Raw genomic sequence first — 13,796 nt, 5'->3', positions numbered from 1 at the left:
TTTAATATACAGGTAGCTGTATGTCCTGTCTCTGATCATTTCATAATTGCTGAATATGGCGATTGAGCATATTATTAAAGTATACAAATAATTTAGAGCAATTACATTACAGGGAAATAATCTAGATCTGTATTCTAAAGAAGCATTGAAGTATATCCAATCAGCTTATATCTTTATACTACTACCTGTATATTGACTGTATAAGTGTACTGTGACCTATGTTAAAGACTGGGTATTTGTTGTTCCCATATATCACCTGTATGTTATATGCCGTATAGTGTTAGTACAGTTAAGACAGAGTGTTCTGTAATAATAATGTTACACCTGGATTTATTAACAAACTATATTAACACACCTGTTATAACTGCTAGAAGAAAGTAAATAACAAAAACTTGTTTAACTGGACTATATGTAAGTATTTTATGGTATATTTTCTCACTTTGTTCATTATTAAGTGATTCGAATAATTTTCACTTTAATGAATAAAGGAGACATGTATGAAATTGCTTAGAATTCATGTATCTTCTTTGTTTGTCACACATACAGAAGTGAGATGCAAAATGAAGAGTCAAAGACTCTCAAGTCAACTAGAGATGAAAGATGACCATATTTCACAAATTCTTCAACACTTGGTAAAAAAATAGCTGATATAAACAGATGTACCCTGATTCCCGTCTTTAGCTATTATATTGTCGGTTTTACACTTGCAAAAGTTATTAATTGAATGGAAGTGGGACTGGGATGCATTTCAAAATCCAATAACTTAACCCAAAAATAAGGTGTATGTATCATGTGTGACACTTCTAATTTTGATACAAGGAAATAATCAGATATAAGCAACACCTTGAGTAATATGAGATGATATTATGACAAGGTGAAGAAAGTTAAGTGGAAGTAATTTATATATAAATCTAACCAATATAAACTTTATCAGCTGCAGGTTCCTGGTATTAACAATCAGAGAGAAAATGAAATTAGTAAGCTTTTAATAAGGTACTTAATTGATTTACAAACTAAAATTTGATTGTACTGTTAAAAATGCAAGACAAGATGAAACAATTTCTTTGATCAGAAACAATCTGAATAAAATACAGATCTATATTTCGTTTCGTTTTTTTTTTATGCTTTCGATGGCCTCTACTACATGAAGATCTGACCAGTTGTAGTGGGAGGTCACGTCAGTGATCATACGGGCGGCTGTTGACCCTATGACATCAGGATGTGTGGACCTCTTCCCCATTATTGTGCCATGAAGTTTTAATAAATTTGATAAAATAAATTACGACTGGACCATTCACTTTGTTCCTGGACATAAACAGTTGCTTGTATTGCTCAAACAGGACTGTTTATACATGCATGCACAGCTTTTACAAGACCCATTTCTTGAAGCTAGATCTTTCCCTGGACCATCTAGGGATACACAATTAGAATAACTTCTATAGTGTTGGTCGGTCGTAGTTAATTTACCGTGGTATAGCTAGGATCTTTTAGCATGAGCCCCCCCAAAAAACCCAAATAAGTAACTGGAAAGGGTATGAGCTAATTGTTTACTCAGTTTGGCTGTGCCTTGTGATTACAAATTTTTGGACCAGGAGCTGGGCCCAAAGCGCTACTCATCTTGTTGTTGTTTTCCGTCTTCTTCTTTCTTGAAAAAAGCCTCAGCTCTGTCACTTTAAGTGTGACCCACAGGAAATTTGGTGTACCTGTTCCTTGGACAACAGCTCAGTTTCTTTTCCATACTGATCTTGGGATTGTTTTAAAATCAGAATCTTAAAATGACCTTGGAGCTTCATCTACTTAAAATATTGAATAGTTATTCAGATTTGCTCTGACTGGGCTAATGAAGATTGGCATACACCATACAGTGTACATATACTGTGAAATTTTGCCTGGACAGCGGCGCTACTCTTGTATCAAATTCAAACTGCCAGGCCGGGTTATTTTACCGTCATGCAAATGTGTACACAGGACCTCACTTTCCACACCGACTTGACTCCTGTCCTTCTTAGGCCCTCTGACCTACACTATTGTGAAATTTTATCTGGACAGCGGTACTACGGCCTACTCTTATATCGAATTCCAACTGCCAAGGGTTCTTTTACAGGCATGCAAACCGACTAGACACCTGTCCTTGTTAGGCCCTCTGACATGCATTACTGACATGGGGACACCACGATGGAAAATACTGAGGAACTTTCTCGCTCAAAACCGGGGGTGAACCCGAGACCTACACACTTGCGAGCAAGTATTTTTTTTACTCACTAATTTTAATCCACTATTACTCTGATTTATTAATAAACAAGTTTACAAAATAAAAAGTATAAAATAAGTTGCGCTTTTTAGTTTAAATGTGCCAAATATGAACATAATGTTCATTATAAATGTTCTACAATTTGCAATACAAAAGATTTAGAGTAGAAAAGATTTAAAAAGTCAGAGAATAATATGTTTTGTTTCTTTTAAGATTTATTTATATTTATATAACCTGTATTAACATCTTGTCCAATAGAAATATATACATCCTGTTTTATCTTTCAATATTAAAGTGACAATGTATTTTAAAAATGAGTATACCGGTAATTGTAATTATTTATATGGTTTGAAAACATGACCCAGTTTTGTTAAGAGAGAATAAGAATGTCTTCTGACATGGGTTACTACAAGCATTCCATCATCCTTTATCTGGGATGATTGCAAATTACACGAAGCCAAGTCCAAGATAGAGTGGCATTTTTGATGAAACCAACCCATTCTTTATAGGCAACAGACAGTTTTTTTACTCAGTTACGGGTATGATGTTTTTTGTCCCCCCCTCACCCCCGCCTTTCGAAGAAAGCAGGGGACTATTAAAATGGGTTCGTCCGTTTGTCTGTCTGTCCGTCCGTCTGTCTGTCCGTCACACTTTTCGGAACACAATAACTCTCCTTCTTATTGAGCTAGAATGTTCAAACTTGGTGCGGGTGTTTATTAGGTGAATGCCTTGATGGAGTTCAAAGATGAACATTTTCTGCTTAGGGTAAGCAGAGATAAGAAATTTGATTGGTTGATGCTTTGGGACACAATAACTTTAGTTCTAATTAAGTGAGAGTGATGAAATTTGGTGTATAGTTTTATCACATCAATACCTTGACTAGTTTCGATAGAGAGCATTTTCTGCTCAGGGTAAGTACAGCGATAGGCAATTTGGAACACAATAACTCGCCTTCTAATTGAGGTAGAATGTTCAAACTTAGTGTAGACATTCATTAGGTGAATGCCTTGATGGAGTTTGGTGATAAACATTGTCTGCTTATGGTAAGCAGAGATAAGCAATCTGATTGGTTGATGCTTTGGGGCATGATAACTTTGGTTTTAATTAAGTGAGAGTGATGAAACTTCGAGTATAGATTCATTATATCATTACCTTGACTAAGTTCGATGATGTGAAATTTTCTGCTTAGGCTAAGGAGCGATAAACAATTTGATTGGTCAAGACTTTGGAACATAACAACTCTGCTTTTAATTAAAGTAGAATGTTTAAACTTGATGTAGATGTTCATTAGGTGAATGTCTTGACTGAGTTCAATGATTAACATTTCAAGCTAAACCTAAGCAGAGCTAAGCAATTTCATTGGTCGATGCTTTGGGACAAGATAACTTTGATTCTATCTGATAGAGAGTGATGAAACTTAGTGTATAGTTGATAATCAGTTTGATTGCTTGATACTTTTGAAAAAAATTAATGTGCCATTAATTAATATGTGTCATCTGTTTATTTGGGGATTTCTGGATATGTCAATATTGATAGCATAATAATCTGCTGTCTTTTGTGAGCTAATAAAATTCATGTCAATTTACCAATGTTAATTCACAAAACGCATAATATAAAGATGACGCAACTTGGTATAAAAATGCAATTTTCTCTGCAGCTCTACAGAAAGGATTTCATTTAAACTTTAAAATTAATTAGAAATTAGGTGAAACCAGATTTTAGCAGAATAAACAAAAAAAGTCAACATTATCATATCCCTTTACTTATATAAGATATACAGGAAAATAGCACTCACATATTTAACTTTGGAAACATCTGACATAGCGTGTTCTGTAAGTATATCTACATACACAATTAGTTCCTGTTTTGGGAAGTATATCATCATGTTATCTTATATATACATGCTTCCAAACATTTCAACAACATGTCTACATACAGTTTTAAATCAATTATCTAATTTTAAAACTAGCAAAAAAGCATATAATTACTTCAGATTCCAGTTGGTTTGATGCTATTTGGGTGCTTGGCATTTCTGTATTTATAGATTTAAACTTTTACATTTGAAAGTTGCCTAACATAATTATAGAAATAATAACCAGGGTTATCTACATCTAGGTGGCCATTGAAATGAAAATATTTTAAAGTGGCACTACCATTTTAGTCATCGTTTAATTTTTGATGATAGAAAGTAAACTTATCAACAGTGGTTGTGATGAATACTGGTTGCAATGCTGCTACATTTTTTCATATCTCAGCATGAACTGGGAAGAATCTTTGTCATTTTTCAAGCCTGCATCCCAGTTGGGTTAAAATTCTTACACCCAATAATCTGTTAAATTTATATTTGATGACCAAAAGAATCTTAAAATAAATAGCGGAACCACTTTATATTCTGGTAGGCCTAATATATTGGAATGTCTAAAATTGGAGTCACTATTCGGTAGCTAACAGATAACATTATACTCGTTTTTAACTTACTTGCCAATCTAAAGAAGAATTTTAATATTACTAAATTAACTACTGTATTATATTTCTTTTCCAGATGTATTTTTTTTGTGAGTGAAGAAATTTTCATTAGCCACACCATATGTCCTACAGATAACCACATTCGGGTTTAGCATGATAAGTAACAGAGTGAACATGGTACATGGATGATATCGACACATGGGACATAATAAATATTAAAACTCCATTTATTATAAGACTTATCTCTAATACATGTAATGCAATATGAAGGGAGTGAGGTTTAAAAGGAAACCAAGAATTTGACCTGCCAATCACAACTTGAAATAATGCAGGAAATTTCACTTGGTGTGTTTCCTGAGTTAAGGTCCACTGTACATAGAGCAGAGAGACTCAGTCAATTGTTTGTCTCATTTCTACGAAAAGGCATATCAGATTATGTAAGATTCTAATATATTCAGTGTATATGTTTGCTGACTGTGAACAAGAGATTTTACCCAATGTAAAGTATTTCTTACAATAAAAGAGAGGATTAGTTAAATGTGAATCATGATAATCCTCAAAGATAAATAGGTAAGTACAACAAATTTAAGGTTTGTTTTGTTTATGTTTCTGTGGTTATAGAAGTCATTGTTCTTCCAGGCTCATCTATTGTCATAGTCAAGTATTAAAACCCATAGAATATTAAAGAAAATATTTTCTATGCTTTCATACGTTTTTAAATGCTGGCTAAATACTTGTTTCACACTGTCGAATGAGTGCACTATTTTTTTGTTGCTTAAAATATTAAACTTTATATTTTTTTGTTTAAAAAGAAAAAAAAAATACACAATTAACAATTGAGAGCGAACAAAAGATCTTTCTTCCTTAAAGGGGGTGCATAAAAGTTATGTGCCTAGCTAAAAAAAAACCAGTAAACAGAAAATTTCTATCATCTTAAATGTAAAAAGAAGCAGTGTTGAAAAGTGCAAGATTTCATACAAAAAAACATTTGATTATATGCATCTATATATCAGCTAATCCATGTATGTGGGTATTTTTCTTTATAAAATTAAAACACCCAAAATGTTAAAGTTAACCATAAAACATTTTTGGTATTACAGACAAAAAATCAACAGACTGCCTACATTAACTGTAATTATATAGTATGTGATTGTTTATTAATTTAAATGTAATTGATCATTGATCAATCTGAAAGTATATTCTTTAAAGATACCTTCCCGCATACGAACTGGGTGATTTGGTGATATATTTGGACTAAACACATATTCAGACTAATTAATCTATCAAAAATTTGCTTTAAATCCCTCACAAAATATTGTATTCGCGAGGAAATACCCAAGTTATAAAAAAATCTATTAAAAGAAGTCATATTTGTGTCACATCGAACCTTTGACGTCAGTCAAGCAAACAGCCCTTAAACTTTAGGCTGCCAATTAGTGACACCATCTCATTTTTGTCCTGTGTGTGCTCCATGAGTATTTTTCAAGGAATCCAGTATTTTTCTATTAAGATTGGGTGTCTCTACTATCCATGTATACCAAAATTGCCATACTTTTATTGGAAATAACCATCTGATAAATACTTTTGTGGGAAAGTATCTTTATAAAGCTTTCTGACTTTCACTATTCCTATACTGTTTACTTTCATAATGATAGATCAAATTACAGAGAATCTTATATTTAGTCCAAATTAAATTTTCTCATAATCACTGTGAAACTTCGAAGAATTTATGTGAAAAAATACTAAAAAGTATTCACGCCTAACTGCTTCAGTGCTGTTTGTCTAAAAGTTACATGAGAATATATCTGGCTACTAAAATAAGAAAAGCCATCAGGATTACATGTATGCTAGTTCATGGTGGTTGTATCTATCCAATAAAAGCCACAGTTTTTAAAGGTGGAACAAGGGAGGAAACTAGAGAGTCACCCACCCAAAATTGATCTAAGTGCCCTATTGTATCCAACACGGTTAATAATAGAAGTATATACCGAAAAATAACAAAATATTTATTAAAAACATGTCAATAAGAAACACAAATGACTTTTTCCAGTTAGTTTTGAATGGTCCATAGGCGCATAGTCCAGTGTTGTTTTGTTACTTGCTCCGCATGGCATCAACAATATTTGACCCTTCTACAATGGATCCTGCCATATAAAGATCCTGTATCTGCAACTGAATGCTACAGTTTGGTGTATTTTGCCAATCAAAATATTGATGATTTTGTATTACTGTAATATGAAAATGATATGAATTGCAATGTTCGGTCTGGGTGTGTTTTAATTGAATTTACAGACACACCACATGCTGATACCATGTGTACAGAGACATTATATCATCTGTAAAAGATGTTATTTTAAAGATAAAATACCAGAAATTCATTTGTGTATATTTTTGTAAGTGTACTGATCCTTGACTTTCCCAAAACTCCTGATTCATATTTCTTTAATATTTCAAAAGGGGAGTGATGATTTCATTTTATTAAGACCAACTATATATATGTCATGTTTGCCGATTTGATTTCTCAATATTTATAAAAAAAAGGAAATATTTTAGAGCTGATAGTAGAATTTTGTTATATTGTTGAGATTTTAAAGGTTCTTTGAGATCTCTATATGCGCTGATGTAGACTGTTGGTTATTGATCCTGTAGGAATATTATTTATTGACTTTAAGTAAAATATTTGCTGATGTTTCCATTATCTGATGCATATAGGAATAGAAAATTCATATTGTAAACTGACAAATGGAGATCGCAAGATCTAAGCAGTTTTTGAGTCAACTGGGATGATTTTGATTCCCCGGTTGTACGTGGCAAGGAGTAGGGTCGCCTGTCCAACCTCGTGGGTTTTCTCCGGGTCCTCTGGTTTCCTCCCACTGCTAAAGACCCTTAAGCGCAAGGGAATGATTGAAATATAATTGAACGATGTGTTAGTCCCGAAATGACCTAATTTGTGTTGACTGGACGTTAAACCCATCTCTCTCTCTCATCTCTCTCTCTCTCTCTCTCTCTCTCTCTCTCGCAGTTTCTTTTGGAATGTGTACCAATTTTTTTCTGTACATGTTTTCCTTTTTTAGGTCATTCTGCTTTGTCTATTTGACAATACTTAATTAGTTATTATAAGTTATCTCTCAACTGTACATTGTGCAATAATATGGGGGATAATTTTGCTATTGTTAAATGCCAAGGCAGCAACTAAATTACACTATCAATGTGTATATAGCACGAGATGTATTCAGAGTTGGGGATCTTTAGGCTGGATACACTACAGTACAGTGGGAAACAATGCCATCATTGATATCCAAAGAGTTTAGTCATAGATTTTCAAAGTTGCCAACTTTGCAAATATTTTACTTGTTAACCTCATTGACGTTAAAGTTTGAAATTTGACTTTCCCTACATTTATATCACTTTCTTGTATTTCTTTTTTGAAGGTCATACAACTACCTGAAATAGAATGAAGTCAGATTGTATAAACATACCATCACAATTATACTAAAGAAGTTACTTATGTCCAGAATCGACACGACAATATGACTACAGGAAATTTATCCAGTGACCAAATCGAAACAAGTTATGCCGATGATTCGACATCAGTGACCCAAGTAAAGATGTCAGGAGTCACAACAATGACTTTAACACCAACCATGTCAGAGATGGATGTAAACTCTCTGATTCCATCTGCAACTGAACTAAGTGTTTCACCCAGCGAATCAACAGAATCAACGGATAAACTTGCCTCCTCTTATTCTAACATCCTGTTAACTAGTTCTGATGTGCAATATAATAATGACATAAACAGTCTCAGCGTATCAAATACTCAGGAAATAATAATGTATGACCAATCGTTTCTATCTGCTTCTATGTCAAGTGGTGTATCTCCTAGTATCAGTATATCGACTATGACCGATCCGGTCACATCTCAAAATCATAACTCCCTTATTAGTATTACTTCATCAATGCAAACGCCTAGCCAAAATGACATTATCGTAAGTAGTTCCATGATAAATGTTCTTCCAGATTCCAGAACTTTACCAAGTGCTAGTGTGACTTTGAGTAGTATTCAGCCATCATCTACATTCCAGGGAGGATCTAGTACATCTGCGATAGTTTCTTCACCTGGAATAGGATTTACATCAGATACATCTAATATTATCTCTAGTTCAACATCAACACCTGGTACTTCAGGTAATATGTTACATCATTTTTTTATGTTATATATTGGGGTGATTGTGTGGCTTGGTGTTTAGAGTGTGTAGTAATGATAAAAATTATTCAGAATACAATATGTTTCATAACAAATTAATAAGAAATATATTTTGTTGAAGCCTATTTATATTAAAGGCAATGGAATCTTATTGATGCTGAAGTTGACAACAAACTCTAGTGACCCAATTCTGGCGGGTTCATTTAAAAATGAATTAAGAGCCTTGCTCATAATGACAATTCCCATATACACTGTTTCAAAAGCACACACAAGTTTTACAAACACAAATCAAAACATTTTACAATACAACTTTATTGAACTTAGGTGTATATAACTTTACATAAGCTTTATGAAGCATGCACTTGGTTTGGATTTCAATGCTGGTATAAAAACTTTGGGATAAATTTCAAACCTTCTTCCTTTTTGTTCCCTGGAGGTCTGGTGTTCGATCCCTGTATTGGCCGAGAAAGTTCATCCAGATTTTCCGGCTTGGTTTCCCCATTGTCAGTGATGCAGGACCGATGGCACGAAAAACCGAGGTTCTGTGTACACATTGGCGTGCACGTAAAAGATCCCTTGACTTTTGGAATTCGATATAAGAGTAGGCCATAGTGCCGCTGTCCGGGCAAAATTTCTCTCATAGCACACTGTATGCCCGTCTTCATTAGCCCAGTTCGGAGCAGACCAGTAGGACGTTAAACCCCATTTCATTTCATTTCATTTTCATTTTTGTTCAGCTGAAAAAGAGATTTGGTCTGCTTAGTATAATAGGAAAAGGAAAGAGGTCCAATGTATGATTTGGTGGTGCCTTTTAAAAGATACCTTGGTGATTTAAAATCAAAAAATGAATAGTCATAAACATCACTGTATGGGCCAAATTTACCCCCTTGCACTACAAATGAAATTTCCTATTGTATAGTTTCACAAGATGACTGCAATATTTTGCTTTTGGATCCATATAAATAAAGATGAAAATAGGTCATATTCTTTTTAAATAAATAAGTAGATTTATCAATGAAGTATCTATGAAAAGAAAGTTAAAGTAGAACAATATTCTGTTGTAAACCTTGAATAATTTTTTGATTCAAAGTCAGAATAGTTTGGAAGAAATTTTGATACTTTGACCAGGACCTTTTAGTTTGGAGATTGCTACGCTTCCATTCTCATACATTTGTATTAGTAGAGCCTTTTGAAAACAGTACTAACCAGCACTTGCCAGGCAAGATACGCCCACATTTTGCAAGAGATGGATAGAGAACAAGCTATGAAAAAAAGTGATTTTTCATACAATCAGGGGCTATAATCCAGGAAGTTATGGTCTGAAATATGCAAAAATCGAAAGTGAGTGAGATCTTTGGGATATAAAGATATATTTTTAGTTTCATCAAAATCAGATAAATAGTGTGACTTCTAGAGGGTCCACACTCCACGACCTTGATATTACATTACATACTTTTACACTATTTGCGTACAAGGCGCGACCATTTTGTCAGGCAGTTTCAGTCCGATTTTCACAAAATTCGATCTCAACCATTGTTAGGTTCTAATGGTGAGACACTTAAACATGTTTTAAAATCGGGTAAAAAGCTAAAAACATAATTTTTCGTACAATCAGGGGCCAAAATCCAGGAATTTGGGGTCTGTTATGCGCAAATATCGAAATGAACCAAGATCTTTGGATAATAATCATACATTTCAAGTTTCATCAAAATCGGATAAAAATTGTGACTTCTAGAGTGTCCACAACCTTGGTATACCATATTTTTACACTATTTGTGTATAGTGGTGGCCATTTTGTCCGACAGTTTTTGTGCAATTTTCACGAAATTCGAACTCAACTATCATTACGGTGTAACTTTTACATTATTTGCTAACAGGGAACGGGCATTTTTTCCAGCAGTTTTACGAAATTTGAACTCAACCTTCATTGATGTGTAAAGGTGATATATTTAAACGCTTTTTAAAATTGAATACAAATTGTGATTTCTAGCGGGTCCACGAGCTAAAAATGGGATATGCACGATTATCGAAAGGAACCAAGATCTTTGCGATATAAACATAAATTTAAAGTTTCATCTAAATCAGATCAAAATTGTGACCTCTAGAGGGTCCACAACCTTGATATACCATATTTTTATACACCCACTTTTTCATGTGGACGTATATTGTCGTCGCCCCTGCTGTCCGGACGTCCATCCACAATTGTTTGTGGACACTCTACAGGTCACAATTTTTATCCAATTTCAACGAAACTTGAAATATAGCTTTATCTCCCTAAGATCTTGGTTCCTCTTGATATTGGCATGCGGACCGTAACTTCATGGATTATGACCCCTGATTGTATGAAAAATCGCATGTTTAGCTTGTGGACCCTATAGAGGTCACAATTTTTATCCGATTTTGTTGAAACTTGAAATTTAAGTTTATAACCCAACGATCTCGGTTCCTTTCAATATTCGCGCATATGTGACCGTAACTTCCTGAATTATGGCCCCTGATTGTATGAAGAATCGCGTTTTTAGCTTGTGGACCCTATAGAGGTCATAATTTTATCTGATTTAAAAAAACGTTTTAGTATATCACTGTTACACGCTAAGGATGGTTGAGTTTGAATTTCGTGAAAATCGGTCCAAAACTGACAGACAAAATGGCCACCCCTCGTGCTCAAATATATGGAATATCAAGGTTGTGGACCCTCAAGACAGCTCTAGAGGTCACAATTTTCTTCTGATTTTGATGAAACTTGAAATGTAAGTTTATAAACCAAAGATCTCGGTTCCTTAAGATATTCTTGCATATCGGACCATAACTTCCTGAATTATGGCCCCTGATTGTACGAAAAAAAGGATTTTTAGCTTGTGGACCCTTTAGAGGTCATAATTTTTATCTGATTTAAAAAAACGTTCAAATATATCACTGTTAGCCTACACCGTAATTTTGGTTGAGTTCAAATTTTGTGAAAATCAGGCCAAAACTGCCGGACAAAATGGCCGTCCTTCGTACGCAAATAGTGTATAGCATCTGGTATTTCAAGGTTGTTGACCCACTAGAGGTCACAAATTTGACCTGATTTTGATGAGAGTTGAAATACATGTTTATAACCCAAAGATCTTAGTTCCTGTCGATATTCGCGCGTATCCGATCATAACTTCCTGAATTATGGCTCTTGATTGAACAAAAAATCACATTTTTTAGCTTGCTGTCCATGTAGAGGTCACAATTTTTATCTGATTTAAAAAAACATGTGAATATATCACCATTACACACATTCCTTTTGATAATCGCGTATATCCGAACGTAACTTCCTGGATTATGGCTCCTGATTGTTCGAAAAATCGCATTTTTAGCTTAAATATTTCACCATTCCACCATAATGAAGCTTGAATTCGAATTTCAGGAAAATCGAAATGAAACTGCCCGATAAAATGGCCGCTCTTTGTACGCAAATTGTGTAAAAGTATGCAATACGAAGGTTGTGGACCCTCTAGAGGTCACAATTTTTATCATATTCTGATGAAACTTAAAACGTATCTTTATATCCCAAAGATCTAAGTCCCTTTTGATATTTGCACATTTCAGACCTTAACTTTTGGATTATTGCCCCTGATTGTACAAAAAATCCTGTTTGTTTTCAGTTTGTTCTCTATCCATTTGCAAAATGTGGGCGTATCCTGCCTGGCAGCCGCTGGTTACATAATATAATTGTGGACAGACGCACGTCCAGGCGGACAGGGGTGATAACAGTATATGTCCTCATGCAAAGTGTGGGCGTATAAAAATTAAAAAAAATTCATGCAGTATCACATCTGAAAAATTTTAAAACTTGCTTGGTTGATATTTGTGTGTAAAATTTAACAAATCAATTACGTAGAACTAGAAGGAAACAATTAACACTCATTAGTGTTTAAAAGTTACACCTCTTCATTTAGATGCTTGATAATTAGTACCATGTAAATATTCTCATGTTTCATATTGTATTGACCTCTTATGATGAAATGTTAAACTAAGATAAAATCGAAATTTTAAGAAATACTGCAACTTTATTGGATATATGCAAATTGATTTTACTGGTCAGCCAATCGAATTGCAGTATTTCTTAAAATTTCGATTTTTAGCTTAGTTTAAGTTTTCGTGAATAAGGGCCCAGGATGGAAAAAACATGTACAGGATTGGCAAATCTTTGTTATCGTAAATATTTCTTCGATAAAGTATAATAGCAGATCTTCAGCTAGTTGCACGGACTATAATAGGGTAAAAATGAGAGATCTTCCCACATAATTAATCAGTTGTATTCCCAAAAATATATCTAAGACCGCCCCTTTAAATCCCAACTTCCAAGGGATCATCTTTTATATGCACAGGGACACATTATTTTGTGGTATACTGGTAATGTACAATATTGTCAAGGTCAACATTAATCTCCTATGTTTTACAAAGTTAAATGCTTATCTTTTGAAGGAAAGGATTATATATTTCTTGGTCATATTGACATACATTTATAACATTATTTTCTGTTTTGCTTTTCAGTCCGATATTTTTTGTGGAGCTATTAGTTTATAATCTGATGTGTGCGATAGAATTTAACCTGATTATTTCTGATACAATATCATTAGCTCATTCAGTTCTCATCAAATAAACATAGCTTGGAAATTTTGTGAATTTAAAACTGTATTATGACGTAAGCTTCAGCAATTTGCCATCATGTTTAATGTACGGAACAAACTCTGCCCAACAAAAAAAAACAGAACAACACATAAAATCAGAATATCCAAATCAATGGCAAAAACAGTAGGAGTTATATTATGACAGTAAGGATGTTTAGTCATGCATAATGAAGATATTTCATCTAGGAAGAATGATCAAAGTACCAACAAA

The 13,796-nt window shown here is 33.8% G+C and overlaps 1 protein-coding gene across 3 annotated transcripts in view; it reads left to right on the top strand.

Annotated features, from left to right (window-relative positions):
- The first annotated feature begins 275 nt into the window (after positions 1-275).
- The window catches only part of LOC126829491 (intersectin-1), a 34,493-nt gene continuing 20,972 nt past the window's right edge, over positions 276-13,796 (top strand). For 2 of the 3 annotated variants that reach the window (XM_050559400.2, XM_050559399.2), the window contains exons 1-3: positions 276-411; positions 4,794-5,287; positions 8,149-8,902. In XM_050559400.2, the coding sequence (XP_050415357.1) occupies positions 8,248-8,902 (655 nt within the window). In that variant the 5' untranslated portion in view covers positions 276-411; positions 4,794-5,287; positions 8,149-8,247. The remainder of the gene's footprint in view (positions 412-4,793; positions 5,288-8,148; positions 8,903-13,796) is intronic. The other variant, XM_050559397.2, reaches the window with a different exon arrangement.

Source organism: Patella vulgata, chromosome 8 (assembly GCF_932274485.2).
Source record: "Patella vulgata chromosome 8, xgPatVulg1.2, whole genome shotgun sequence".
NCBI classification, from domain to species: domain Eukaryota; kingdom Metazoa; phylum Mollusca; class Gastropoda; family Patellidae; genus Patella; species Patella vulgata.
This window is presented reverse-complemented; position numbering and strand designations above follow the sequence as displayed.